This window comes from Danio rerio, chromosome 8 (genome assembly GCF_049306965.1).
Source record: "Danio rerio strain Tuebingen ecotype United States chromosome 8, GRCz12tu, whole genome shotgun sequence".
NCBI lineage: Eukaryota > Metazoa > Chordata > Actinopteri > Cypriniformes > Danionidae > Danio > Danio rerio.
In genome coordinates, this window is record NC_133183.1 from 18,451,446 (window position 1) to 18,476,565 (window position 25,120).

The window sequence follows — 25,120 nt, forward strand, 5'->3', positions numbered from 1 at the left end:
ACACAAATGAACTTAAGATCCAGGATTTAGGTTTTAAGTTATTTAAATACGCAGATGATGTGGCACTTGTTGGCCGGTTGACTTAATAATTATAATATTTATCAAAAAATATTGACTGATAATTAGCAGAAATAAACTAGTTCTTACTCAAGGGTTGAAACCTCTGGTCCTTGAGGAGCATAAAATGGAGACAGGTGAAAGTTTTGATTATTTAGAAACATTTATTGATAGTGGATTGACATTTGCTGCAAATGTTGAGTGATTTGTTAAAAAAAAGCAATGAGGTTATCTCTTTAGGAGGTTACAAAAATTTGGAGTGAGTCAAGATATTCTGTATATGGTATACAAGAATTTGGTTGAAAGTGTTGTGAGTTTTAACATAATTGTATGGACTGTTGCCAGTTAAGCAAAAGCTGTGTCGAGTAGTAAATCCCAAATTACCAGTGCAACTGTAGGTAAAGCACAAAGACAACTAGATACAACTTATTTAATCAGAAATAAACAGAAATGCACGTGTCATTGAAGATTGTTCCCATTCTTTACATATGAAATTTCAGCTCTTGCCATTAAAAAGATGTTTTAGGCAACCTAAAGTAAAAAAAAATTGTGTATCAAATGTCCTTTGTGCCGACTGCCATTAGAATGTTACTGGGTTTTAAGTACGAATAGGGTTTTCATTGAGTATTTAATGTGATGACATTGAAAGTATTTGTGTTGCCTGTTTTATATGTGTGTAATGTGAACGCTGATGTGGTTGTGAGGTGAAACCAAAGATAAATTTTAATAAGTGGACAATAAAGTAATATATGCTAGTTTCCCATTGAAGGGTTGCGGCTGGAAGGGCATCCGCTGCATAAAACATTTGCTGGATAAGTTGGCGGTTCATTCCGCTGTGGCAACCCCAGGTTAATAAAGGGACTAAGCCGAAAATAAAATAAATTAATGAATATATGCTAGTTTAAGCCGATTAGTTTACATGTATCTACTGATCAAAATAACAGGCTCGTAATTTACTGTCAAGAGCAAGATTACACAGGTGATTTATTCCACTGTAATTTATTAAACTGAGCAAGATGTTAAACTCAATATAGAACAAGTATTGAAAGTTTGGCATATTTAACATTTCTTTCATTCTTTGAAGACAAATAACAGGATCATTTGAGCATTTCCCCCTGGTGTCTGTGTTCGTAATTGAAAATAGTAATGTAGAATTTTAGCTTGTCAGCCAAAAATAACAGATAAAACTGTAGGCCAAACCCTTAGCTGAAATGCTGTAGACAAGCAGCTAAATGTCCAACATCATTTAGTGTTACTTGTCTGAAATTATAAAACCTTTAAAAAAAGTATATATATTTGGCTGGTGACATAAAAATAAAGATCAAACACTGACCTTTAGTTGTTCAAGCACATCTTAAACTGTTAAAAGTAACACTGTGGTGTTAAAAACAAATAAAAAAAATAGTTTTACTTATAAGAAATGACTAAAGATGTTTGACAATGAAGGTTAATGTGATAAATCCTCTAACTAAAGAAAAATGTGTTCATATGATAATGTGCATTACATTACGCATCATATTTAATGTATAACGATTCCTTCAGTCTTACATTTGTCAGGCTTACCACTCTCAGTTTTTCTACCAGCATATACATTTTCAAATCAGAATGTGTTCAAAATACAAACATCAATGAAAAACACAAAGCAACATTTAACCTGTTGTGTGCCAGTATTTAAAAAAAAGCAACAATACACACAAAGTATACATATATCAAACAAGATTTTTATGAAATGTGGTCATTAATGCAGACGATGACTACTGACAAATGCCAAAATGAACCAAAAGTTTTTAAACAGCAACTTCAAAGAATATTATAGGTGAACATAAAATGCAGAGACACGCAATAACTTAAAATGGTCTTTCAGTTGTGAAAAAAAATGCATTCGCAACAATATACTAACATGGAAAGCCTAGCAGATCCAGTCGATTTCTATGTTCTTCTAGATAGGTCTCAAACTGGATTCCTGGAGGGCCGCAGCTCTGCACAGTATTGCTCCAACCCTAATAAAACACTGCTGATCCAACAAATCAAGGTGTTCAAGACTATTGTAAACACCTTGATAATTTGGATCAGCTGTCTACATTGAAATAGGCAGACATCTTAATATTATACATAACCAAGTCTGTGCTGGGAGGAGGGAGAACAGAAATTGTACGGATGGAAGTATTATAACTCGGATGAGAATAGGACACACTGGACTCAACCATACTTTACATAAAAAAGGGAAACACCCAACTAGAAAATGTATACACTGTTACCAACAAGAAACAATAGAACGTATTAACCTACTGCAGTAAATATAATAAAGAACGATATGATCTCATTCAATCAATGAATAAGAACAAACATCATGATTTCACATTGTCAGTTCTATTAGGGAAAACGTTTAGTAAGGTTTTTAATGATATAAGTAAATTTGTTGAAGAAACCCAGTTAGAGAAAAAATATAGACAATATAATCTAAAGCAGTGGTTCTCAACTGGTTTGGCCATGGGACCCACATTTTTACATGGTCATCAACCGCGACCCAAATGTTTAGGAACTATAATATAATTTTAGAAATTATAATTCATTTGTATTTACTTGTTAACATACACAACAAGTGACAGATAAATCATAAGAAAATCACCAATACTTACAAATAAACAATATTTTACTGCTGTCATTTAGCAAAATGTATCAAATTATAGAAATAATCGCGACCCATCAATTGAGAAACACTGATTTAAAGAATATACTATCACATTTTGTTTTTTTTCTTGTCCTCCCTCTTTCCCTCTATTTTACAATTCAGTCATTATTCAACCAGTTCCATACTCCAGTTGGTGGCAGTAATGTAGCTTCAAGTTTGGTTGCCAACCGCAAATAAAATCCAAAGAAGGATCAGCGGTGTTTTATTAGGGTTGGAGCAAACTGCAGAGCTGCAACCCTCCAGGAATCTAGTTTGAGACCTAGGCTGCGTCCGAAACTGCCTACTACTCACTAGGTACTGCATTTAAATTTAAACGTACTACTCGGGCATTAGAAAAGTACGTTCTACACAGTATGAATGGAATTTGGACGTACTACATCCGCCATTTTGTCATGGTCACGTGACCTACCTGCGTCAGTTGCGTCACTTCACTCCTATTCATGAATTCACTCACGGAGCATCATGGGATAGAGTAGTGTGCATGGGATGTGCACTTTTGAATCTCGCCAGAAGTAGTAATCATCCGGGTACTTATGAATTGGGACATACTTCTCGGCTCGCATACTGATTTTAGCGTACTGTACAGTATGGAAGTATGCGGTTTCGGACGCAGCCCTATGTTCTAGAACATGGTCAAATGCAGTTCCTGGAGGGCCAGAGCTCTGCAAAGTTTAGCTTTAACCCTAATTAAACTAATTGAGTCCTTCAGGCTTGTTTGAAACCTACAAGTAAGTGTGTTGAACTGGAACTAAACTGTGCAGAGCTGCGGCTCTCTAGGAATCCAGTTTGAGACCTATGATCTAGAACATCCGGTTTAACTCAGAAATAGATATCATGTATGGTTGCAAAAATCAATTCCATCAACTTTAAAAGTAAAACACAAATATAATGTTGTGTCAATGGCTGCTAGGGCTCCACTTCAAGTACATCACTGTAAATGCACAATTTTTAAAGAGGTTTTGCTGCTTAAGTACACTCAATGCATGTAAACTGTAGTGTAGATAAAAAGTTCCTAAAAATATAATTACAGAAGAGTTTGCGAAGAACAAGCCCCTCTGTTTCTGTCAAGAGTGTACGGTACAGAGTCGAAACTCCACTTTTTTGTTTTGCTTGCATTGTCAATGTTGTAGGATGTGCATTTCAGTCATCAGCAGTCATTTCTGCTGCATTCAAGTGTGTTGTTGTGTGTTTCTTTAATGCCATTACGGTAGAAAGAAGTTGATTCTTTGGGGGATGGATTTGCAGCCTTGTGCAGAGAAGAGTTTCTCCTCTTTAGGCACATACAGCATGGCTTTGGCCACTTCGTCCAGCGTTCCCTCATCCGGCTGAAGGCCACGAGCTGCATACGCGTCGTGGGCACACAGCTTCACGTGACGGTACTCCAGCGGCAAGAACGGTACAAAGAAGTCAATCAGATGGCCTGACATCAGCTCGCTCTGTGCAAAACCTCCTGCAAAGGTGAACAGATGCTTAGTGAGGAATATCACGGATTAAAACAGACATACTGTGCAAAAATCCACTATACCAGCTTTGTTGGCCTGAGACTTTTGCATAATTTATAATCAATCAGTTCCTTTATTAAAAACAAACAGAAAATATAGGAAATATGTAGAAAAAACAACAACAACAAAAAAAAAAAAGTCTGTGTTATTTTGTGATTTTCCTTGGCACCCAGAACAACTTAAACTGTATTGTTCTAATTGTCCTTACATGTTCTGAAATAATGTTTTAATATCAGGCTTCATGTAGCTCTTTCTAGAGTTCTTCTTTAGGTTTAAAGTGTCATATCTTTCTTTTTCTGTCCAGGTGATCTCATACTGTCTCTATAATATTCAGGTCTGGACCCTGTGGAGGACATTTCATCAGCTGTTTTCTTTCTCCAAATTGGATTTCACCGCAACAAGCAAATCATTATCATGCAAAAAAATTGAAAACTATTACCACTGAAGTCTTTTGGCATGGCATAATGGACTAAAACCTATCTGTACTTTTCAACATTCACAATTCCATAAATTCAGACACTATTGCTAACAACACTGGTAGAAATGCAACTCAAACCAGGACAAACAGCCTCTCTCCAACATTGCCTTTCACATGTCTTAAACAATTAAACCAAAATAATTCAACCTCTAACCAAAATCCTATCCAAACAAAACAAACATCAACTGAAAGATAGTTTATTCACCTTGTATGAATCTCAATTTAAAAAGAAAATTGACAAAAATTTACGCTTATGACTGGTTTTGTGGTCAATTATATATCCATTATATTATCAGTAAAGCAACAGATTTAAGGTTGGCCTAAAACCTTTGCACAGTACTGTATAAAGCTGTAAAAACAGAGAAGATACACAGCAACTTTGAGTGTGATTAAGTATAAGATTAAGTAATAGCCACTAAAAGAACTGTGAAAAAATGAACTACGATCTTATGCAATGGATAATGATGTACATTTATGCAGTTAGTTTTTCCCAAAAAATAAAGCAAAATAGGATGATCAGATGCCTGACACAAAGTGGGCTGATTTTAATAAGACTGAAAGGCTTTATTCTAAGTAAACAACCACCTAGATGCACATTTTTACACGGCTACCACAAAACTACACCAGACACAAAAGATGATCTGAGCTGTAATAATGTATCAACTATTAAATAAAAGTAAAGTTGACTTATACAAATGCTGAATGGAGCATACACTAACCTACTAATTATTAAACAGTCAAGAAAAGAGGCGTGACATATAAGCATATACTGTAAATATGCATTTGAATTAATGGTCAAGTAGCTTGAAGTACTTAGATGAGCCGTGTTATTACTTTCAATGGTTGTTATCTAGGAATAACCCTAGGTAGTCAAAATTGAGCAATCAGAATTAAGCATTCCTTTTAAAGCGCGTGTTTCTAAATTCTATGCTTTATTAGTTTACTCTGATTCCTCAGTTTATGGTTTCTTGAAACCACTTTGGAAATGGGACCTAGGAGGAGTTCTGTTTAATCATGAAGACTGGTTCAAGATCTTTGATGGTACTTTTCCAAAATGCACCTCAAATTCCATACATGAACAAAATTGTAAGTTTTTACACAGAATTTATTTTACACCTGTTTGTCTGCATAAAATGTCTCCAGCTTGTTCCAACCTCTGTTTTTAAGTGCAAAACTTGTAAGGGCACATTTTTTTCATGTATTTTGGTCCAATGTTCACATCCAACCATTTTGGAGAGGGGTTCATTCTGCAATCCAGGAGACAAGTGGGAAAACGTTTGATTTTTTCCCCTTTCATTTTGTTAAATGACATTCCTGAAGACTTTTTTTTGACTCAGAGATCATACCTCCGTTTACAACTCTTACATTTATAGCTAAGAAATGTATATTACTAAAATGGTCTACTTCCCAAATTCCAACTATTTCCATGTGGATTTCTCAGTTGTCAGTTTTTCTTCCTTTGGAAAAATTAACCTCTGACCTCAACCACAAACAGTACAAATTCAGGAGACTTTGGGAATGTCTCCAATCCTTTCTACATAAACTCTGAAATGTTTATTTGAGTGAATTCTGGCTTCCTTTGGTTTGTCTTGATTATTCTATTATTATTATTTTAATTTTTTAAACATACATTTGTCAATTTTTATTTAATTTGCAGCGTTCAGGGGTGGTTTGTTTGTTTGTTTGTCTGATTATATTTGTTTGTACTATTTAAAAATGATTAGTAAATCATTAGTAAAATTAATAAAAAAGAAAAGAAAAGAATGAAGCATTCTTTAGTGAGCCATGTAAAAAGGACATTTAGCATGTAACATGTAAAAGTTGTGTTATGACGTGTTTGACTGTGCACCTTCTGCCTCCATGGCTTCAGCACGCAGAAGATGTTCCAGGTCCTCCATGCCAATATCTTCCCTGTTCTGTCCTGAGTGCCAGAAATCTAGCGCCACCTCATTGATGGCACCACCACCGATATTGCTGAAACATGACATTAAAAAAAAGCATACGTTGGCTACGAATTCTTGACTTGAATTCAACGAATCCGTCTTTCCTATGAGACGTTAAACCAAGGTCCTGACTTTCTGCAGTCATTAAAAATCCCATGTCACTTCTCGTAAAGAGTAGAGGTGTAACCCCAGTGTCCTGGCCAAATTCTCTCCATCGGCCCTTAACCATCATGGCCTCCCAATCATTACCATCCACCGAATTGGCTGCATCACTGTCTCTCCACCTATAGCTGGTGTGTGGTGAGCGCACTAGCGCCATTGTCCTGTGGCTGCCGTCGTCACATCATCCAAGTGGACACTTGAGGAGACCCCCCTCACATGATTGTGAAGCGCTTTGGGTGTATGGCCATACACAATATTTATGCGCTATATAAATACACATTACATTCATCATTTATAATGCTCTAACTCAAGAGCTATAGATTTTAAAAGTCTCTTCTAGTCATTAATGGTGCACTTATTTAATGAAAAGCAGAATAAAACTGTAAGATGTTCTAATCTTTATAGAACACTTCATATACATATGTATTTAGTAGGTAATTCAAGCATTACAATGATCTAAATAGGACCGTAAACGTTTAAATTTAAAGTGATGTTAAATTAAATGTGTAAATATTAAATTAATAATTGAACGGTTATGTTATGGATGTGTTTAATACATACAAACATCGCAGACAAGAAATTCCATTTTTGAGTCAGCTTTAAATACAATTGATCATAACAATTTTACATAGACATAAAGCTGTTTTGATGCTTAACTTTTTTTAAGTGTAAGTAAAATACCAAAATACTTGTGGAATAATTTTTTACTGTCATTCAGCATTACATAAAAATTCAAGTGAAATGGAAACAGCATTTATTCTGACTGGTACTATTTTATACAGTTGAAGTCAGAATTATTAGCCCTCCTTTAAATTTTATTTTCTTTTTTGAATATTTCCTAAATTATGTTTAACAGAGCAAAGAAACTTTCACAGTATGTCTGATAATATTTTTTCTTCTGGAGAAAGTCTTAACAGTTTTATTTCTGCTAGAATAAAAGCAGTTATTATTTTTAATTACCATTTTAAGGACAAAATTATTAGCTCCTTTAGGCAGTTTTTTTCCAATAGTCTACAGAATAAACCATCATTATACAATAACTTACCTAATTACCATAACTTGTCTAGGTAACCTTATTAACTCAGTTAAGCCTTTAAATGTCACTTTAAGTTATGTAGAAGTGTCTTGAAGAATATCTAGTCAAATATTATTTACTGTCATCATGGCAAAGATAAAATAAATCCGTTATTAGAAATGAGTTATTAAAACTATTATGTTTAGAAATGGGTCTTCTCTCCGTAAAACAGAATAATTACGATATATATCTGACTTCAATATAGTATATATATAGTATATATATTTATTGTATATATATTTATACAAAATATTTAAGTGATCTAAACAAATGATTACATTCTAAATTAATTAAACACTGACAAATTAATGAATTTTTGCTCATAAAAATATATATATTACACAGGATACACGTTATTATATTCTTGTTTTAATGCTTAAAATCCCTTTTCATCTTTGCATCATATATATATCTACAGTTCATACCCCTTGCAGAAACAAAAAAAATAGTTAATAAGGTTACACTGTACAACCACCACTAAAAAAACTAACAAAAAAAAAAAAAAACATACCAACCTTAAGAACAGAAATATGGCTCTCCTATAGCTGACCCCATCCACATTATCGTAGTGGTCCATGTAGGGCTTTATGGCGTCGATGAGTCCCGGATGAAGTTTTTCGGCCTCGTCGAAGATAAAGAGAGTCTGTGGGCAGCGTAGAACCATGTCTCGTATGGCTTCTCTCAGCTGGCCCTGTTCACAAATACAAACACTAACGGTGACGTTCAGAATTCAGCAACACATTCACAACAGATTTCTCAGAGAAACATCTCTCTTTGCACTTAATACGTTCTGTGAGGTGATATACAATAACCAGGTTTCCATTCTAACCTAAAGAGAGTCTTAAGCAACAAAAATATAAGTCCAAGGCACTTAAAAGGCAAGTGAAAAAGGTAAAAAGCCTTTATTAATGTAATGTAAAGTATTATTTAATGGCATGTCAGCAGCCAGGGCTATTTTCATGGCAAGAACATTTCAATAATAAATATACAATTAAAAACACTAACAAATGAATTAAATAAGATTTTTAGCGTTAATACGTGATAAGAATTATAACATTTTCCCTAGTGTCACTTTGTTAAAAATGTCCTTAAGAGAGTTCATTTCATAAAAAATTCTTCTGGAATCATTAAAATCAGGGTATTGAGTGCAGTCTTCATGTTTAAGTGAAAAGGCATGGGTTAATCTTGTATGTCCAATACGACATCTGGTGAAAATCACTTGAACAAATCTAGTCTTGAGATTTCAGGTTGGATTTCATACAATTTATTATTTTCCAATGCATCCCACTTCTCTTGCCACTTATTTAAAATGTAAACGTTGATAAAAGGTCTCATCTATGAAGGAGGAATTGAACATTTGTGCACCACTTGCTTTAAAGAGTCCTTAGCAGCTGCATCTGCTCGCTCATTTCCTGAAAGCCCAACATGTCCTGGAACCCAGCAAGAAATGATATGATAAAACTGGTTTTGTAGATGGTGAACTTAAAAAAGTCATTATTATCACGGCTATTATTTAAATAAAACAGGTTTTTAAAAACAATATCCATGTTAATAAAGGCTTTATATTTTTGAGTGCCTTGGGCTTATGATTTTGTTGTATGTCTTTACGAATCCCTTATCCAAAGAGCATCATGACATTAATTACCCCTGAAGCACTTTTTGTTTGATTTTAGATTTATAACTAAAGAGAATCTCTTCAAAGTCAGCAAAGAAAGAAAGAAAAAATCCCAAATACGAATTAGGAGCATTTCCATCAAGTTGTTAGAGCAGCCGACTGTAGTACTGGTAACCAAGTAACCAAGAGCAGTAAACAATGCAAGCATAATGGAGGCAGCTGATTAGTCATGTGGGTAAAATACGTTTTTTTAGCAAACGATCTTTCGTCTCCCATTATTTACATTAATCATACTTTTGTAAAAAAAAAAAAAAAAGGGAGCGTAAATATTTTTGCAAATTAAGCAATTAAAAAGAGCCATTTTTGTTTCCTATGCAATACTTCAAAATGCACATTAAATGGATAGTTCATCCCAAACTGAAGATTGTCTCTTTTTACTGAAAATTTTGTAACTATTTCAAACGCCACCACGCGCTCACTGCGTGTCAGAATTGCCTTCTGAGGTGCAGGTCATTTATTAACTGAAGAAAAGATTCACGCAGCTTTTCTTACCACAGTAAATTCTGTTTTTACTGTTGATATTTGGCACCAGTTAATCAGGAAGTTACGATTTTGTTCGCTTTGACTCATTGGATGGAAACGCTGGTTTATTCGCACGTCTTTTATTCAATATTCCAGTTTTGCGCATGAAGTTAGATTGCATTTTTGCTACTGTAGACGTCAATGGTTACCGGTTTTTAACATTCTTCAAAATATTATAATAAATATTAATAAGTAAATTTTCAGTTTTGTGTGAACTATCCCTTTAACACTGGGTGATGCAAATGCAGCTAATGAGATATTCATGCAAATCTGATTTATTGGTTTTACATGAGATCAATCAAAGCTGGAACCAGAGAAACAAAATAATTTAAGATCACTGTGCAAAAAATGAGTACACCCTAATTTAAGAGATAGTTCACCCAAAACGAAAACTTCTGTCTTTACTCACCCTTCACTTGCTCCAAAATGTTTTGACTTTCTTCTGTTGCATTTAACAGAATAAAGAAACTCATAAAGGTTTAAACCACTTGAGGGTGAGTAAATGTTCATTTTTGGATGAACTCCCCTTTAAATATTTTGGAGAGAATATTCAAAAATCATTGGTACACAAATAATTAAGTTAACTGAATTTGTGTTAGGCTGCGATTATTCTTTGCATTACCCCATTTAAATGTATGTATTTTTCCATTATCTTAAAGTTAGGTGACACCACTCTTACGTTATTGAATATAAATGTGTAATTAAACCATTTTGTAAAAATGCAGCAATGTCACCTTAGAATTATAAGGTTCTATCTGCGTTCTGAAGGATTTTGAGATATTGAGCTTTAAAGTTTTTGCATTCCATATAGATAACAGTATGTGTGAAACATTTGTTTTTAAATAAAATGTCTTCAAATATAAACAACTTATTAAAAAAAACACCCCATAATGTAAATAAGTTGTCATTTAATAAGAATATGTCAATAACTCAATTTTGACGAAAATGTCAGATAGAACCTCGTAATTCTAAAGTGACAATATATTGTCCTTATTCACTGAGAAATGGATACATCTCCATAGAATGTGCACAGACGGTTGTACTCCTTTATCGTGGGCACTATATGTGCAGATTTCAAAATTTCGAGCAGGAAACAATCAGTTGTACTATGTTCGCTGAATCAGGTGTTGAACTATCTAGTTATATCAAGGTTGAATTGCATAATGTTCCCCAGAAACCCAAATAATGATTGTATTGGACCTCTGCCTAAGCGGACTGCACTGCATTGCAGTTGTTTTTTTAATCTAAATATATCCAAATGCTTGAATAACGACATAACTAGCAAAACATTACATTTGTGGTTAAGAATATAATGAAATTAAAGACTACAAATGTGTCTGTAAACGGTGGATTAAATCAACAGTGGACTATTGAATGAGAGCGGTTGACCTGTGATGTGGATGTCAAGCGATGAAACTTTGCTCACCTTGTACACGTCCACCAACCTCGCGTGAGGGAAGTGGAATGGGGCAATGAACAAACGCACACATTCGCTCTTTATACCGTCCCGGTACAGGTTGTCCGCTACTATCCGGGCCACAAAGTTCTTGCCTGTCCCAGACCAGCCGTGAAAGGACAGAGTCAGAGGTTTGTTGGACTCAGGGTTTTTGATGAAGCCTTGAATCGCTTTCAGAACCACAGACTGGGCCAGATGCTGCCCGTGGAGCTTCAGCTGGAGATCTCGCTCCAAACCTGAACATAAAACAATGCACTATTGTAAAATATCACAATTAAAAAAACTTAACCCTTGTGTGCTGTTGGGGATGTTTTCATCCACTCTGGGGTGATTTTGCGTCTTAACATGGTCATAATGTTTTCTGTTTCAGCTAGCAGAATGAGTTTTGGTGAAAAATCTTAAATTTTGACACATAATTTGGAGAAATGCTTAGAATAAAAAAAAAAACCTCAATACACTAATTTTTTTTTCTTCTAGTTATTTTGCACAAATCTGTTAATCAACCTCAGTCCTGATAAAAACTACCTAATTTCTTAGGAAATTACTGGATTTTAACTCCGTAATTGCCAAATTTATAAATAACGCTACTGATTTGGTGAAACACAAACTCAAAATGATGTATTTTCAATATGAAAAGTATTTGTGAACTGGATTATTTTTTCACCTTTCATCACAGTCTTGGACATGTGAAACAACGTTGCCTTTTTTTGATTGATTTCAATTTTTTTTCCTCCCTAGTTTTCTATTGGTGGCTGTTTTTGCCCCATTTACTTCCATTATACCCACATTTGTTTTGATTACAAAACCATGACACCATACAATCATGCATTTTTGATTGTTTGCGGTTTTCCCCTATTGGGAAGAGGTAAAATTTGTCATTTGTACAGTTGATCATCAGTTGGCACAATTGACCCTTTAAAAAAAAAAGAAAAAAAAAAGACAAAAAATCCAGTCAACATTTACTTTTTATATTGTAAATATGTCGTTTTGTGTGTTTATTATCACCAAATCAGTGACATCATTTGTGAACGTAGCAATTAAATGGTTAAAATCCTGTAATTTTAAAAAACATTAAGTAGTTTTGATCAGAACTGAGGTTGATTAACAGATTTAATCAACTACCTACTACCTATAAATGTTGATTAACATTTATAGGTAGTAAATTTGAACAGTGCACAAAAGTTAACACGTAATTCTAAATTACTTTGCTATATACACACTTACTTTTATTTAAAGAATATATAGAGAAATTAATAAATATTATATGAAATTGTGATGTATGTATAATATATATGTATAATATATATATATATATATATATATATATATATATATATATATATATATATATATATATATATATATATATATATATATATATATTTCTGACACTGTAAACAAGATAATGCAGAGAGTGCTTGGTGCATAAACGGTTATAATAATTAATCACAAATAGAATATATTTCAGTGTATTTCATTAAGGGATCTAAATAAAGATTTATTTATAAAAATCATTGTATATTAAAAGATATAAAACATTCTATGGATTAGGGTTGTTGTTATACAATTAATTCATGTCAGGATACTATACCAGCTGAAGTATCATGACACCAAGTAGCATTGAAATACTGTAATTCATAACTCAAATAACATAACTCAAAGAAAAATGTCAGAAATACTGTATTTTATTTGTTATAACAGGCCTACTTGAATTGAATTAATAATTCCCTTATTTTTGAAAACATTATTTGCACGTCTCTTCACATAAAATGTATTTGTACCAAAAAAAAAAAAATAAATAAAATTAAAATAAAGATACAAATTACTTCAAATGAAAATTGTTACGAAAAGAGCATTTTTAACAAACTTAGGCTATATGAAGTGGTGAAAAAAATTTCAATGTTTTCTGTTGCTATTTTGGGTTTTTCATCTAATGTCTTTTTTTCTTTCAGTCTTATCATGTTGTTGCAAATAAATCATATTGACAGGAGCAGAAATGAACGGATTCAGATTCGAACTGAAGCTTCAGAAAATATGCAACAGGCTACTACTTTTGCAACCTTAGAAGGCACCATAGACTATTAAAATAAAATGGACTATTGTTGCACAAACGTGTGAGCATTTAGTGACTTTTCCACATGAAACATTATGTATTGTAGGCAGAACATTATTGACGATACTATCGTTTACAAACTACAGTGACACCTGCCAGTATTTTGGAGCCATAGTATCATGATACTTCCACAGTATCGTGCAACCCTACTATAGATTTAGTAATAGAATAATGATCACTTTTATGATATATATATATATATATATATATATATTTTTTTTTTTTTAAGTATGTTAGAATAAGTTTTTGGTTTCTTTTTTACATAAATATATATTTTACACTGTGATTTTAAAACAATATTTTACAAAAGTTATTCAAAACGATATATATTTTAATTGCATTTTGCATGTTTTATATTAAACTCATTTTGACAGGCACCAAATGGAGATCAAATGTTTTTCATATGATATATATATATATATATATATATATATATATATATATATATATATATATATATATATATATATATATATATATATAATTTCAGCACATGTTCAGATTTTTTTAAATATCTCCTCTTTCCACAACTCTAAAATGATTATACTGATTTAAAAGCAAGCATGCATAAATGTTGATGGCTTTACCTGTGATGTTATTTGTGATCCTGCAGTCTCCTGAATCGCAGCACTGACCCACGCTGCAGTACCAGGCTGTCAGTATGCCAGTATAGTACTGGGGAAACCCTGACCAAATGTCCCCAGTAGGCACTGAGAGCAGAATGTGTGTTACATAACTCGGCATTAAATTACATTACGATTACAAATACAGAAAACATTTCAAATGAGGATAATAAACATAAGTGAAGCCAATTGAACTTGAAGCCAATTGAAAAATATTACAACAAAGACCATCCATTTATAATTAATGTATTGCTATGATCATACACAGAATCATAATACAGTTTTATGCTAATCGTTGGCTGAAATTTACAACAAAATGAACACAAGAGTCTGGTTTTCTACACAATATTGGTTTATATCATTAAAAATTACCTTTTATCTTTATGAAATCACCATCTGTCAGTATCCATCTTACTTATATTTACCTTGTTGAGTCGCGTCATCCTGATGTGGTTGACAGTCTCCTTCCCAAATATTGCAATAGAGGTAATTGAAATAATAGGTAGAAACATTGGAGATGCTTTCGAATTGGAAAAAATCCGCATTAGCCGAAACAGCCAGGAGTGATGACACGATTACCAAGGAAAACATCGGTGCCGACAGAAATATATAGCTAGTAAAAAATGTAACATTGAGCTATAGGATTTAACTGCAGCGTCCATTCAGACACATCCGAGTCTCACCGATGACAGGCCGCAACTGAAACGCGACGTCACAGTCTTCATTGTAATAGTAGAACCTGAGTGGTTATTGTAAAGGGTTAAATGGGCGGGCATTGGGTCAGTAAAATGGATTTTATTTTATTTTTTTTTAAAAACAAGTTCTCCTTGATTTTTAACGGATAGCAAGCCATTCTTCAATAATAGCGGTAAAACGTATATTAAAATACGTTTTTTTAGAACGTGAACGCCACGGGGTAATTGTTACTCTTCTCAACGCTAAGCAGCCAGGACCAATCACAGTCAACTACGACTTTCCCGATTAGCTTGCTTAAACCACTTTACGCCCACATTGAATTTGGGTGGCTATCAGATAGATTTGGCTAAACTTTTATTTCATATAATTTATTTGTAGTTTGTATGTATATGGTTTATGGTCTTGAGGGGAAATTTTTATTTTAATACATATATACACACACACATTTATATAAATTTTCACCCTCAAGACCATAAACACACACAAATAAAAAATTTCTATTTATGGTCAAGGAAAAAAAAAAATATATAAAAAGTTTATGGCCAAGAAAAAATATATATATATATATATATATATAACATATAGGTTTACGGTGAGGGAAAAGAGAATTTATATATACACACACTCTAATATATATATATATATATATATAAAAGGTTTATGGTCTTGAGGGAACAGTGTGTGTGTGTGGTTTATGGTCTTGAGAAAAAAATAAAAAATAAAATCCACTCAAGAGTTTACATTAACTATTTAAATCATACTTGCAACTATCCGTGCAATACATTGAAAGATACCACACTTAATGCAGATTAACTCACACACCAACTTCAGATTAATAGCAATTTATTAAAGTCATAAAAAAAAAAAAACACATTTCCATTGAAAAAAATCCTCAGTCAAGCAGATGCACACAACTTCATTCTGCAAGGAAAAAGGGAGAGATTTACAACAATGTATAAAACTTCAAGGTTTTAAGTAAGTCTAAGTTAACCTCAGAAATATGGAACGGTTGGGGTATAATCATTAGATTCATTTGGCAGAATCATGTCGTCACAGGTTACAAGACAGACTAATCACATGGCAAAGTCGCACCTTTTACAGAGGATGAGGCCCTTTGAACAAAGGGAGGGGCAACTGAAACTTCACCCAAAAAGTCAACCAGATGAACTCAACTTCATCCTGCAAGGAAAGACAAATAAATTTAGCAACATGTAAACTTTAAGGGTTTCAAGTAAAAGTTCAAGTTAACCTCAGAAATATGGAACGGTTGGGGTATAATCATTAGGATTCATTTGGCAGAATCATTTCATCACAGGTTACAAGACACTGAACACAAACATGGGAAAACCATACCCTTTTCAAAACTGCAGAGGCTGAAGCCCTTTGGACACCTTAAGAAAAGAGAAAAAAAAAAATTGGCAAGTTGGTCAAAGTCAACCATTGAGCCCAGTCCAGGGCTTGAGTTTCAGTCAAAGATAAATCCACACTGTGCATTCAGGTCAGACATTTGTAGAGCATCACAAAACCCAAAACTTAAAGAAAACAGAATAAAAAGGTGTGAACAAACCTCCAAGTAACATTCTTCATATTGCACTATGGAGAGCTGGCCACTGTACCTGTCAACAAGACACCTGTTAGAACAAAACATTCACAATGAGGCTCAGAATTTAGACGGGACCAGATCAGACAGAGCTAATATCCATCCTCCATGGCTTAAGTCAGTGGACATCAGATTCATCACACTAGTCAAGATCTGAAGGACTCCACTACAAAGAGCAATACTTACAAGGATGGCAGTCATGAAGATACTGGATGGGAGTCCTAAAACAAGATTCAACCCATTAAAATCTACCTAGCTTGAGGTGGTAAAGCTCACTTCTAATCAGTCTTAAATCAGAAATGCTTCCATGTCCTCAATGAGATCAGAGACCTGATTCACACTCATCAGCTTGAGACCACTTTTGCTTCGGTTACAACACTTTAAATGTGCACTCACCATGAAGACTACTTTAATGACGGGTCATTCATCTCCATTTTAAGTCAGAAAATCTGCAACACAAAAACTAGACATTAGAGCAAATAAGCTTCAAATATAGACCAATTTTTGCATGGTGATGCATCAGCTAGGAGCGAAAGACATTGCTCTGTGTTCTACATGGAGTTTCTGCTGAACTATGCAGTCATCATCTGCATCACATTTTAGGATGGTTATATGGCAGACTAAGACTCACCTGAAACGATTGGCCACATGCAGACATCTTGCTGCAATGAGAAACAACAAGTGAGCATGGGCAATGAGTGGAGCATTATTGAAATAGGACTGTGGTGATGCATCAGCTAGGAGCGAAAGACATTGCTCTGTGTTCTACATGGAAATTCTGCTGAACTATGCAGTCATCATTTGCATCACAATTAGGGGTGGCGTTATAGAATTTAGGTTATAAAAGTCAAGTTTGGAAAAAAGGGCACCATTGCATTACAATTTTACTAAAACATTGAGATACTACACAATTAAAAGTTAACTTCTCACTTAAAGACAACAATTTGTTTACCATATCAGCTGGAGTCTTCATACATTTTCAATCTTCTTGGGGAACCTATATAAAAAATAAAATTAATTAATACCACACAACGAAGAAAAGAAAACCTAAGTATTTTAAACTGTACTGTTTCAGTTTATTAATGAGGTCTTTCAGTCTTATTCAGAGAGATTCCCAATGTTATAAAACAGTCATCATGAACAGCAATAGGCAATAAGCCAGAACAATTGAGTTGATGCCCATCTGCAGAGACTAATTGGAGATGCTCATAAACACCCACCTCAAGTCAACTGACGCCATCTCCATACAGCTTGATCCACCTTTTTAGGCAACCTATAGAAGTGAAAAACCATTAGTACAGGACAAAAATCTAACAAAGGCGTCTTAATAAAGCACTGTTTCAGCATAAAGATGTCTCTTTCAGTCTAATTCAGAGAGATTCCCATTGTTTCATTTAACAATCATCATAAACAGTCAATAACACCAAGAAAAATGCCACTCTGTAGTCAGAACTTTTAAAAACTCACCTTCAAGTTGAACTGCAGAGCACATGACCCTGCAAAGAAAAGAGAACTTGTAAATATCAAAATGGACAAAAAAAAAAAAAAAAAAAAAAAAAAAAAAGATTGGTTTATGGTGCTTCAGACAAGGTATTTTGGTGGTTGCAATTTCATCAGCATGAAATCAAGAGTAGCAAATAGGGTCATCATATGCACTATACAAGATAACTAAAGCAAAAGCACTCAAATCAAGATACCTTGGAGATGATTCAGACCAACAGCAGAGTCCTGAAAAGCAAAAACTTGCATTACAATGCTGCAAAGACATGGTAAATCTTTAAAAGAGGTGGAGTCAACCCAAATTAATCATTAAAGTGAAAGTTTATTCACATGAACAAGAATCTAAAAGAACGTTGAAGGAAAAACATTGATGAAATCGAACATTCAGTAAATCTTTGTTCAATAGAAAACTCAAAAAGGAAGCAGAATTTGGGTAAATTACTCAATGCCTCAGAGTAAAAATTATCAGAAATCACTCCTGTCCACTACTCTTATACATTTTTATTCATCATAGGCAAAGAAGATATAAAAACAAATAATAAAACTTGTATACCTGGTGTTTATTTTTAACACTTGAGACTCAGGATCTGTAGAAAAGAAATATATTTATTAACTTAATGTAACTGCAAATTATTACCTCATTACTCATATGCAAGGAGGTAAAAACTGCAACTTTTAATGATAGATCCATTTGGTAGTTTCACAATGCCTCAGATTAAAAATGTTCTCAGAAATCACTTCTGTCCACTACTCTTATACATTTTTAATTCATCAAAGGCAATCAACGAATATAGTAGCGACTTAAAGTTAACACTTGCTTACCTGCTGTTCCACATTAGCCTAAGATAATTGAAAGACTCGACCTGGAAAAAAAAAGAAAAATCTTTAATGTTCTGCATGAACAAACAGGAGTCAGCATATTTTAATTGCTACATGTCAGAAATGTTGGCATTCATCAGATTTTCTCAGATGTCCCTACCAACATATTCTTCATCATACAAGTAAACACGAGGCCTTAAGCAGCAGTCAAACCACGCGATTATTAAATGGAATACAAATACGTGTTTGTCAACAGCTTTAGTTAATGATTTAAGGTCAAAACAGGTTACAATTTCTAAGAAAAACTTGCATAAAGTTGTATTTTAGCGTGCCCCCGAGGCCTGTAGCACGTGGAAGACATTTTGAATGAATATGAATAACTTATTGCAAAACAACATCGGCTTTAAGTATAAACCAATATTACATAATGGAAATACTGTTTAATACGACATTAAAGCCTCAAACACTACAATAAAATAAGTTAAATAGTTATTAATACCTGGCTACTCAGAGGATCACCGCGGAAGAATGAGACCGAATGAGGGAATCGCTTTGCCTTTTATACTTCTCCAGCGCAAAGGTTTCTGGGAAATTCCACTGCTTATATGGTAGGTGGACACGCGGTGGCGTTGTAAGGCTTGTAATCATTGCTTGTAATGCTTACTGACATGTTACTTGAATGCAGATAAACGGTAAAAGCAATGTTAATACTTATTCGTTTCAACAGTTCTATTACTGTAGTAGGTGTAGCAGTGGTTAATACATTAGTTAGGTACACACAACTCTTATTAGTAATACCAGTTAAATGAGGACATTGGGGAGCCATTTAATGAATTCTGATGAAAATAAAAATCTCTATGATCAATTCCTTTTCATATAACCTTTTTAATTAACAAATAATGATATATATATATATATATATATATGCACTTTACTAATCTATGCGTTTACGAAGAGTAATTTCAAGCCAATACTTTTATTTAGAAATGATTAAAATGCTTATAGTGATGTTGTTCACTGAGAGTGATTTTCGTCCCTTATGTTTGTCCAGAACAAATAAGCCTATTGTTTCCTATAAACAATTCAGTGTTTCAAGTTTCAGCAGTATTAGAGCTTTTACATTTCGTTGTTTATTTTTAATAGATATGAATATAATTCAGTCAGTCCAGTTCAGGTGACCCTGTATAGTTCACTTATAGTCACCCTGTAGCCCAAGATCGGTTACTCACTCTGAATCTAGCAGGGCTGAGCCTGGTCAGTACCTGAATGGGAGACCACATTAGAAAACTGGGTTGTAGTTGGAAGTGGTGTTAGTGAGGGCAGCAGGAGGTGCTCAATCTGTGGTCCTAATGCCCCAGTATAGTGAAGGGGACACTATGCTGACAGTGAGTGCCATCTTTCGGATGAGATTGTAAACAGAGGTTCTGACTCTCTGAGGTCATTAAAAATCCCATGGCACTTCTCCTAACGAGTAGGGGTGTGACTCTGGTGTTGTGGCTAAATTCTCTCCATCAGGCACGTGCACACATAGGGCTCAACCTGTGCAGTGCACATGCCCTTTTTAGTCTTGGATAGAAAGTGCCCTTCCAAAATAATCAACAGTTCCCCTGCGTCACCCCCCTTCCCCCTTCGGTAGGCGCGCGACAACACCGCTTTACAGTACGCACGCGCACATCTACTAAAATGTAATACAGTACATTGTTTAAATAGTAAAAAAGTTGTCAGATGAATTTATAATCATTTTAATATATGTTAAAAGGGCCTTGAGGATCACAAAGCAGCAGTGTTGTTAATAATAATAATAATAATAATAATTGACTCAAAAATGTTTTTGCTGTTTGTTCAAACTATCTATTTAAAATGAGCTGAATCAACAATTCTGGAGCCTTTTTGGCACAACTTAAAAGTTTAAGTTCAATCCACTTAAATTTGCAAAAACAAAGAAATTAATCTATTTGTGTTAGGACAGCTTGAAGGAATTGTGTGGAACCCAGCATTTTTTACGTGTACTAAGTTTTTTTTACAAAAAGGTTTTATCATTTAAAGCAGGGGTCACCAATCTCGGTCCTGGAGGGCCGATGTCCCTGCAGGGTTTAGCTCCAACATGCCTCAACACACCTGCCTTTGTATTTCAAGAATACCTAGTAAGACCTTGATTAGCTTGTTCAGGTGTGTTTGATTAAGAGTTGGAGCTAAAATCTGCAGGACACCGGCCCTCCAGGAACATGTTTGGTGAGCTCTGATTTAAAGTATTATAAAATGTATTTCAGTTACTTTCAGCACAAATCAGAATAAATTTGAAGTTTTATATTTACAGAAATATAACAATTATGCTGACGGATGCTAAACAATTCACTCAAATGTTGATATTTTAAACATTAGACACCATGTTGTGCTCATTTAATATCACACAAAATCATTTTTGTGAATTTAATTTATGTAAAAAAAAAACGAAATAAAAATGTATATTAGAAAGTTACAGCTTTAACTCATTGTGATTTAAGAACTCAAGGAATGCATTCAACCTTCTCACACAATTTGGTCTCACTGAGATTTAATATTACATTTTGATACATGGAAATCTGGTACAATCAATTGTTGTCACGCAACAATTTTTTTTCTTTATTGACGGATGGAGGGTTGCTTCCTGAAAGCAATACTAGGCGAAAGTGAACTTAACTGCATATGGCAAGGCCTCAGATTTACTACAGAATATGAAGAGCAAGTGTAAGATATAACAGTAGCAATGTTTTCCTCTATTTGCATCTCAGGGAAAAAAAAAGGCTTACAACTCGATTTGGCTTCTGGAAAACACCACACCAAGTAAAGACATCTTGATGTGTTTTACTATAACAGAACAGAATCAAATCTCTGAGATACATCACTATATGAAACGTATATTTATTCAGATTAAAACGTAACATTTCACAGAAACAAGAGATTTGTAAGGGGGGCGATTTGTGATATAATGTTGCTTAACCTCAAATGTATAAGCACAAATCTGTTGGATCGTTTCATTGTGCAACATTACAATTATTTCCTACCGGAGAGTCCAACTTTAGACTAAGTTGATAAATTATGTGGACATTCAAGCAGCATTCTATATATGTATATATAAAAAAAACAGCCTTCCCGAGGCTCTAGAGCATATCAAATCATTCCCAAAAACACACACAAAAAAAACTGGAATGGATTATAACCAAGGCAAAATTGTCTCAAATTTCAACCCCATAATGTCAATGCCAAATTGTGGCTTTTTGTAGCATAAACCTGCATAAAGGCTGATGATGATGATGATGATGGTGGTGGAGAGGAACATAAAGGGAATGGTTGCCGTCAAGTATGTATTTACTATTGCCCTAAAGAAAGAAAATGAAAACAAGAATATATCATATCTTCTATATATATATTTATATATATATATAAATAGCTGTAGCTAGCAGTATGTGAACCAAGTTCTCCTTGTGTTTACTTTGTGGTTCCACCATTAAGGCTTTTCGAACATTAGGATACAGCCTTCAATCCTCAGTCCGCTGCTTCCCTGAGATACAGAACGCTGTAGTTTTCAGTTTTGTTCGATAAAAACACCTCAACCCCTCGGGAAATAGACGTCCGCTGGGATCGCTTGTTGGATGCTAAAGGGTTTCAGGTCTCGTCTTCATTGTGTTTTGTGGTGTTTTTCTTCCTCAAGGGGTGGTGTGAAGAGGTGGAGGTGTTGAATATAGCGAGCAGGGAGAGTCTTTTTTTTTCATTTGTTTTGTATAGATTGATAAGTTCGTGTTTTCTTGTCTTCATTCGTTCAAACTTCAAAAATGCAAAGCTGTAAGAGTTCATTCGTCAGTCATTCCAAGGCTGAATAAGAAAAGTGTTTTGCGAGAGACAAGAGAGAGCGAGAGAGAGTTCTGTTTGTAGACTCTGCTTTTGGAAAGGGGCTCAGTGTCGCTTCAGGAGAGGCTTGTCGTAAACCCAGCATTCGCCGTCCTCATGAAAGAGCTGCAGGGAAACAGATAAAGTCACAACAATTTAAAGATCCGAACAAAGATGGTGTAAACAAAGACGCTTTAAATAATGTTAGTGTATTTGAGAAACCGTTTCAGTTCACATTTCTATTAGGGCTGCAAAATATAAAAAAAAATTAGACATCGCGAATAAAATGATTATAATTTCACCAGCCGATTTGAACAGCTCTATTTAGACAGAATTAAATACATTTAGATCAACTAGGATGATCAAGTCTTTTTCTGTGCAGTGCATTTGCATACAATATAATAAATTACAAGCGCACATAAATATGACAGATCAAAAATAAACGTTAAATGAACAGTGATAAAGTTTCACTCTATTATTGGTATTCTTTCCAATGACTCCAGCTGATCAACTATAACCGCAACTCAACATTTTTTATAGTGGACACACACTTTGCGATATCGATGCTGAAACAATATATATTGTTCAGCTCTATTTTCTATGTCAAGATCCTATTAGCTATGTTTCCATCCAGCAATTTTTAGAGTATCGCATAAAAATGCTTAATTTAAACTCCAAGATTTGCATACATTTTGAAAAACTGAGAAGGACAAACTTTATATTCAATAAAAACATTTGCATAAACTATGATAGAAACATTTGGGAAAAATTCTAGTATGTGCATCAAAAAAGCGATGTGATTTTATTTTAAAAGATCATGTGATGATAAAATCTTAATGGGCAAACCAGCCGAAATGCATCTGAAATGTTACTTTGGCCTTTTTGAAATCCCTCAACCAATATGGTTCGATATAATGACTCACAAAGAGTGTCTTAAACCTCATTCACACAATGAGTGACTCGCAGTGGCAAAGCGACAAGGCGAGCGTTCATTTTAATGGAGAGTGCGCAATTTCTGGTGACCTCCGACAGCGACCGTTGGGGACCAGGTAGAGAATCCTGCATCTTTATGCAAATGAAGAGCAGCTTCCTTGAGGGACAGCCAATAGGAGCACCAGTAGAGCTTACGTGATTCTCTCTCAGCTTGCTCAGAGGCTGGTTGTATTCTCCGTGCTGTATAAACCTACACAGACCGGCATTTGCAGCAGACCGCTACCTAGATCGACAGGCAGCTACAAAGTCGCTGCTAGTATGAATGAGGCATTATGCCTCTAAAAGCCACTGTGTGTTCATTGGATTTAATCCTCGTCTTCTGAGGTGCCAGTATATTAGTAGTATATATAAAAAAGGTCAACAGTGGTTTCTCCTACGGCTGAAAATGTTTAGGATATTTGGCACAAGTTTACCCAAAAGTAAACAGATGATTTTGTTCTCTTTGACTCATGCTGCATTATTCTCAAATGTTTTATGTGATATTCCAGTTTTGCACAAACATTTAATTCACAGGAGAATGGAAACATAGCTAATGAGTGTGCTCCTTTCTAAACATAAACACAACTACATATTTTCATGTATGCAAGTCCACTTATTTTATACGTCCACTGTCTACCTGACAAATTAATCTGACTGTGTTCTATTATGAAGGTTATATTAGGAGTTCAAAATACAATGAATACATTTCATAATTTATTTATATAATATTTATGCACTTTATAGTATTCTGTATATAATAATTACTTTCAAAATAATTGATATAAAGTACTTTTTAAAATGTATGTATTTATTTTTTAATGGGTTTTCACCCTTAATGTGATAGGACAGTGAACGACAGACAGAAAAGTATTGGGAGCAGAGAGAGGGGAAGGATCGGCATAAGACCTCGAGCCAGGAATAGAACTGGGGAAACGAACTATGGTGCTATGTGTCGGCGCACTTAACCACTAGGCTATTGGCGCCGACCAATTATTTTGAATCCAAATGTGATAAAATAAATGGGTAAAAATATTATAGATTAAATATAATTTTTTTAAAATCACATTTAATTATATAAATACACTTTAATACATTTTTAATATGAATAATGTACATTAATGAAAGTTTCATTAGTTAATGTGTTATTTACTAAGGCAAAAAAAACAATGGACAGTACATTTATTACAGTATTTATTCATCTCCGGTATCATTAATGAAAATTTAGACATCTGTTGTTACTTTTGGTTCAAACTTCATATTTTAATGATGAAAATGTTGAACTATAATGAATTGTTGTACAAGAATATTCATTCTTAGCTCATGTTAGTAAACACATTACCTACAATGTTTATATGATTTTATAATAAA

General features: G+C 34.1%; 2 protein-coding genes, 1 long non-coding RNA gene and 10 other non-coding genes across 30 annotated transcripts in view; all 13 read right to left on the reverse strand.

Annotated features, from left to right (window-relative positions):
• Nucleotides 1-1,758: 1,758 nt before the first annotated feature.
• Nucleotides 1,759-14,999, reverse strand: tor3a (torsin family 3, member A). 4 transcript variants are annotated; one of them, XR_012383898.1, is made up of 7 exons: nucleotides 14,724-14,999; nucleotides 14,263-14,385; nucleotides 11,533-11,798; nucleotides 8,425-8,600; nucleotides 6,579-6,703; nucleotides 3,615-4,199; nucleotides 1,759-2,057 (listed from the first exon to the last, which is right to left on the reverse strand). XR_012383898.1 is itself a non-coding variant. In NM_001128266.1 (6 exons), exons 1-6 carry the CDS (start codon nucleotides 14,887-14,889, stop codon nucleotides 3,952-3,954), a joined length of 1,104 nt encoding a protein of 367 aa, NP_001121738.1. In that variant the 5' UTR covers nucleotides 14,890-14,996; the 3' UTR covers nucleotides 3,135-3,951. The 4 variants fall into 4 exon arrangements, 1 of the variants encoding a protein (NP_001121738.1); XR_012383897.1 differs by having other exon boundaries at nucleotides 1,759-2,020; nucleotides 3,569-4,199; XR_012383896.1 differs by having other exon boundaries at nucleotides 1,759-2,020; nucleotides 3,557-4,199.
• Nucleotides 15,000-15,820: 821 nt separating this feature from the next.
• gas5 (growth arrest specific 5) lies at nucleotides 15,821-19,446 on the reverse strand. 2 transcript variants are annotated; one of them, XR_662332.4, is made up of 14 exons: nucleotides 19,413-19,446; nucleotides 18,917-18,957; nucleotides 18,648-18,681; nucleotides 18,292-18,322; nucleotides 18,062-18,090; nucleotides 17,815-17,867; nucleotides 17,547-17,591; nucleotides 17,226-17,256; nucleotides 16,991-17,043; nucleotides 16,781-16,815; nucleotides 16,562-16,610; nucleotides 16,348-16,385; nucleotides 16,087-16,173; nucleotides 15,821-15,915 (listed from the first exon to the last, which is right to left on the reverse strand). It is a non-coding gene; the product is annotated as a growth arrest specific 5 (long non-coding RNA). The 2 variants fall into 2 exon arrangements; XR_662331.5 differs by having other exon boundaries at nucleotides 16,562-16,625.
• LOC137496401 (small nucleolar RNA SNORD47) lies at nucleotides 15,983-16,053 on the reverse strand. The gene has a single exon (XR_011016711.1). It is a non-coding gene; the product is annotated as a small nucleolar RNA SNORD47 (small nucleolar RNA).
• LOC137496400 (small nucleolar RNA SNORD47) lies at nucleotides 16,241-16,312 on the reverse strand. Its single transcript, XR_011016710.1, has one exon. It is a non-coding gene; the product is annotated as a small nucleolar RNA SNORD47 (small nucleolar RNA).
• LOC137496406 (small nucleolar RNA SNORD78) lies at nucleotides 16,458-16,517 on the reverse strand. The gene has a single exon (XR_011016716.1). It is a non-coding gene; the product is annotated as a small nucleolar RNA SNORD78 (small nucleolar RNA).
• On the reverse strand, nucleotides 17,106-17,190 carry LOC137496404 (small nucleolar RNA snR60/Z15/Z230/Z193/J17). The gene has a single exon (XR_011016714.1). It is a non-coding gene; the product is annotated as a small nucleolar RNA snR60/Z15/Z230/Z193/J17 (small nucleolar RNA).
• Nucleotides 17,320-17,404, reverse strand: LOC137496403 (small nucleolar RNA snR60/Z15/Z230/Z193/J17). Its single transcript, XR_011016713.1, has one exon. It is a non-coding gene; the product is annotated as a small nucleolar RNA snR60/Z15/Z230/Z193/J17 (small nucleolar RNA).
• On the reverse strand, nucleotides 17,659-17,740 carry LOC137496399 (small nucleolar RNA SNORD79). The gene has a single exon (XR_011016709.1). It is a non-coding gene; the product is annotated as a small nucleolar RNA SNORD79 (small nucleolar RNA).
• On the reverse strand, nucleotides 17,928-18,010 carry LOC137496398 (small nucleolar RNA SNORD79). Its single transcript, XR_011016708.1, has one exon. It is a non-coding gene; the product is annotated as a small nucleolar RNA SNORD79 (small nucleolar RNA).
• Nucleotides 18,541-18,611, reverse strand: LOC137496407 (small nucleolar RNA SNORD75). Its single transcript, XR_011016717.1, has one exon. It is a non-coding gene; the product is annotated as a small nucleolar RNA SNORD75 (small nucleolar RNA).
• Nucleotides 18,801-18,874, reverse strand: LOC137496408 (small nucleolar RNA SNORD75). Its single transcript, XR_011016718.1, has one exon. It is a non-coding gene; the product is annotated as a small nucleolar RNA SNORD75 (small nucleolar RNA).
• On the reverse strand, nucleotides 19,022-19,102 carry LOC137496402 (small nucleolar RNA SNORD74). Its single transcript, XR_011016712.1, has one exon. It is a non-coding gene; the product is annotated as a small nucleolar RNA SNORD74 (small nucleolar RNA).
• A 2,004-nt stretch (nucleotides 19,447-21,450) lies between the features above and the next one.
• Nucleotides 21,451-25,120, reverse strand: part of osbpl9 (oxysterol binding protein-like 9) — a 59,216-nt gene continuing 55,546 nt past the window's right edge. For 7 of the 14 annotated variants that reach the window (XM_009303857.4, XM_073909864.1, XM_073909863.1 and 4 more), the window contains one exon: nucleotides 21,798-22,906. In XM_009303857.4, the coding sequence (XP_009302132.1) occupies nucleotides 22,847-22,906 (60 nt within the window). In that variant the 3' untranslated portion in view covers nucleotides 21,798-22,846. 14 annotated transcript variants of the gene reach the window in all.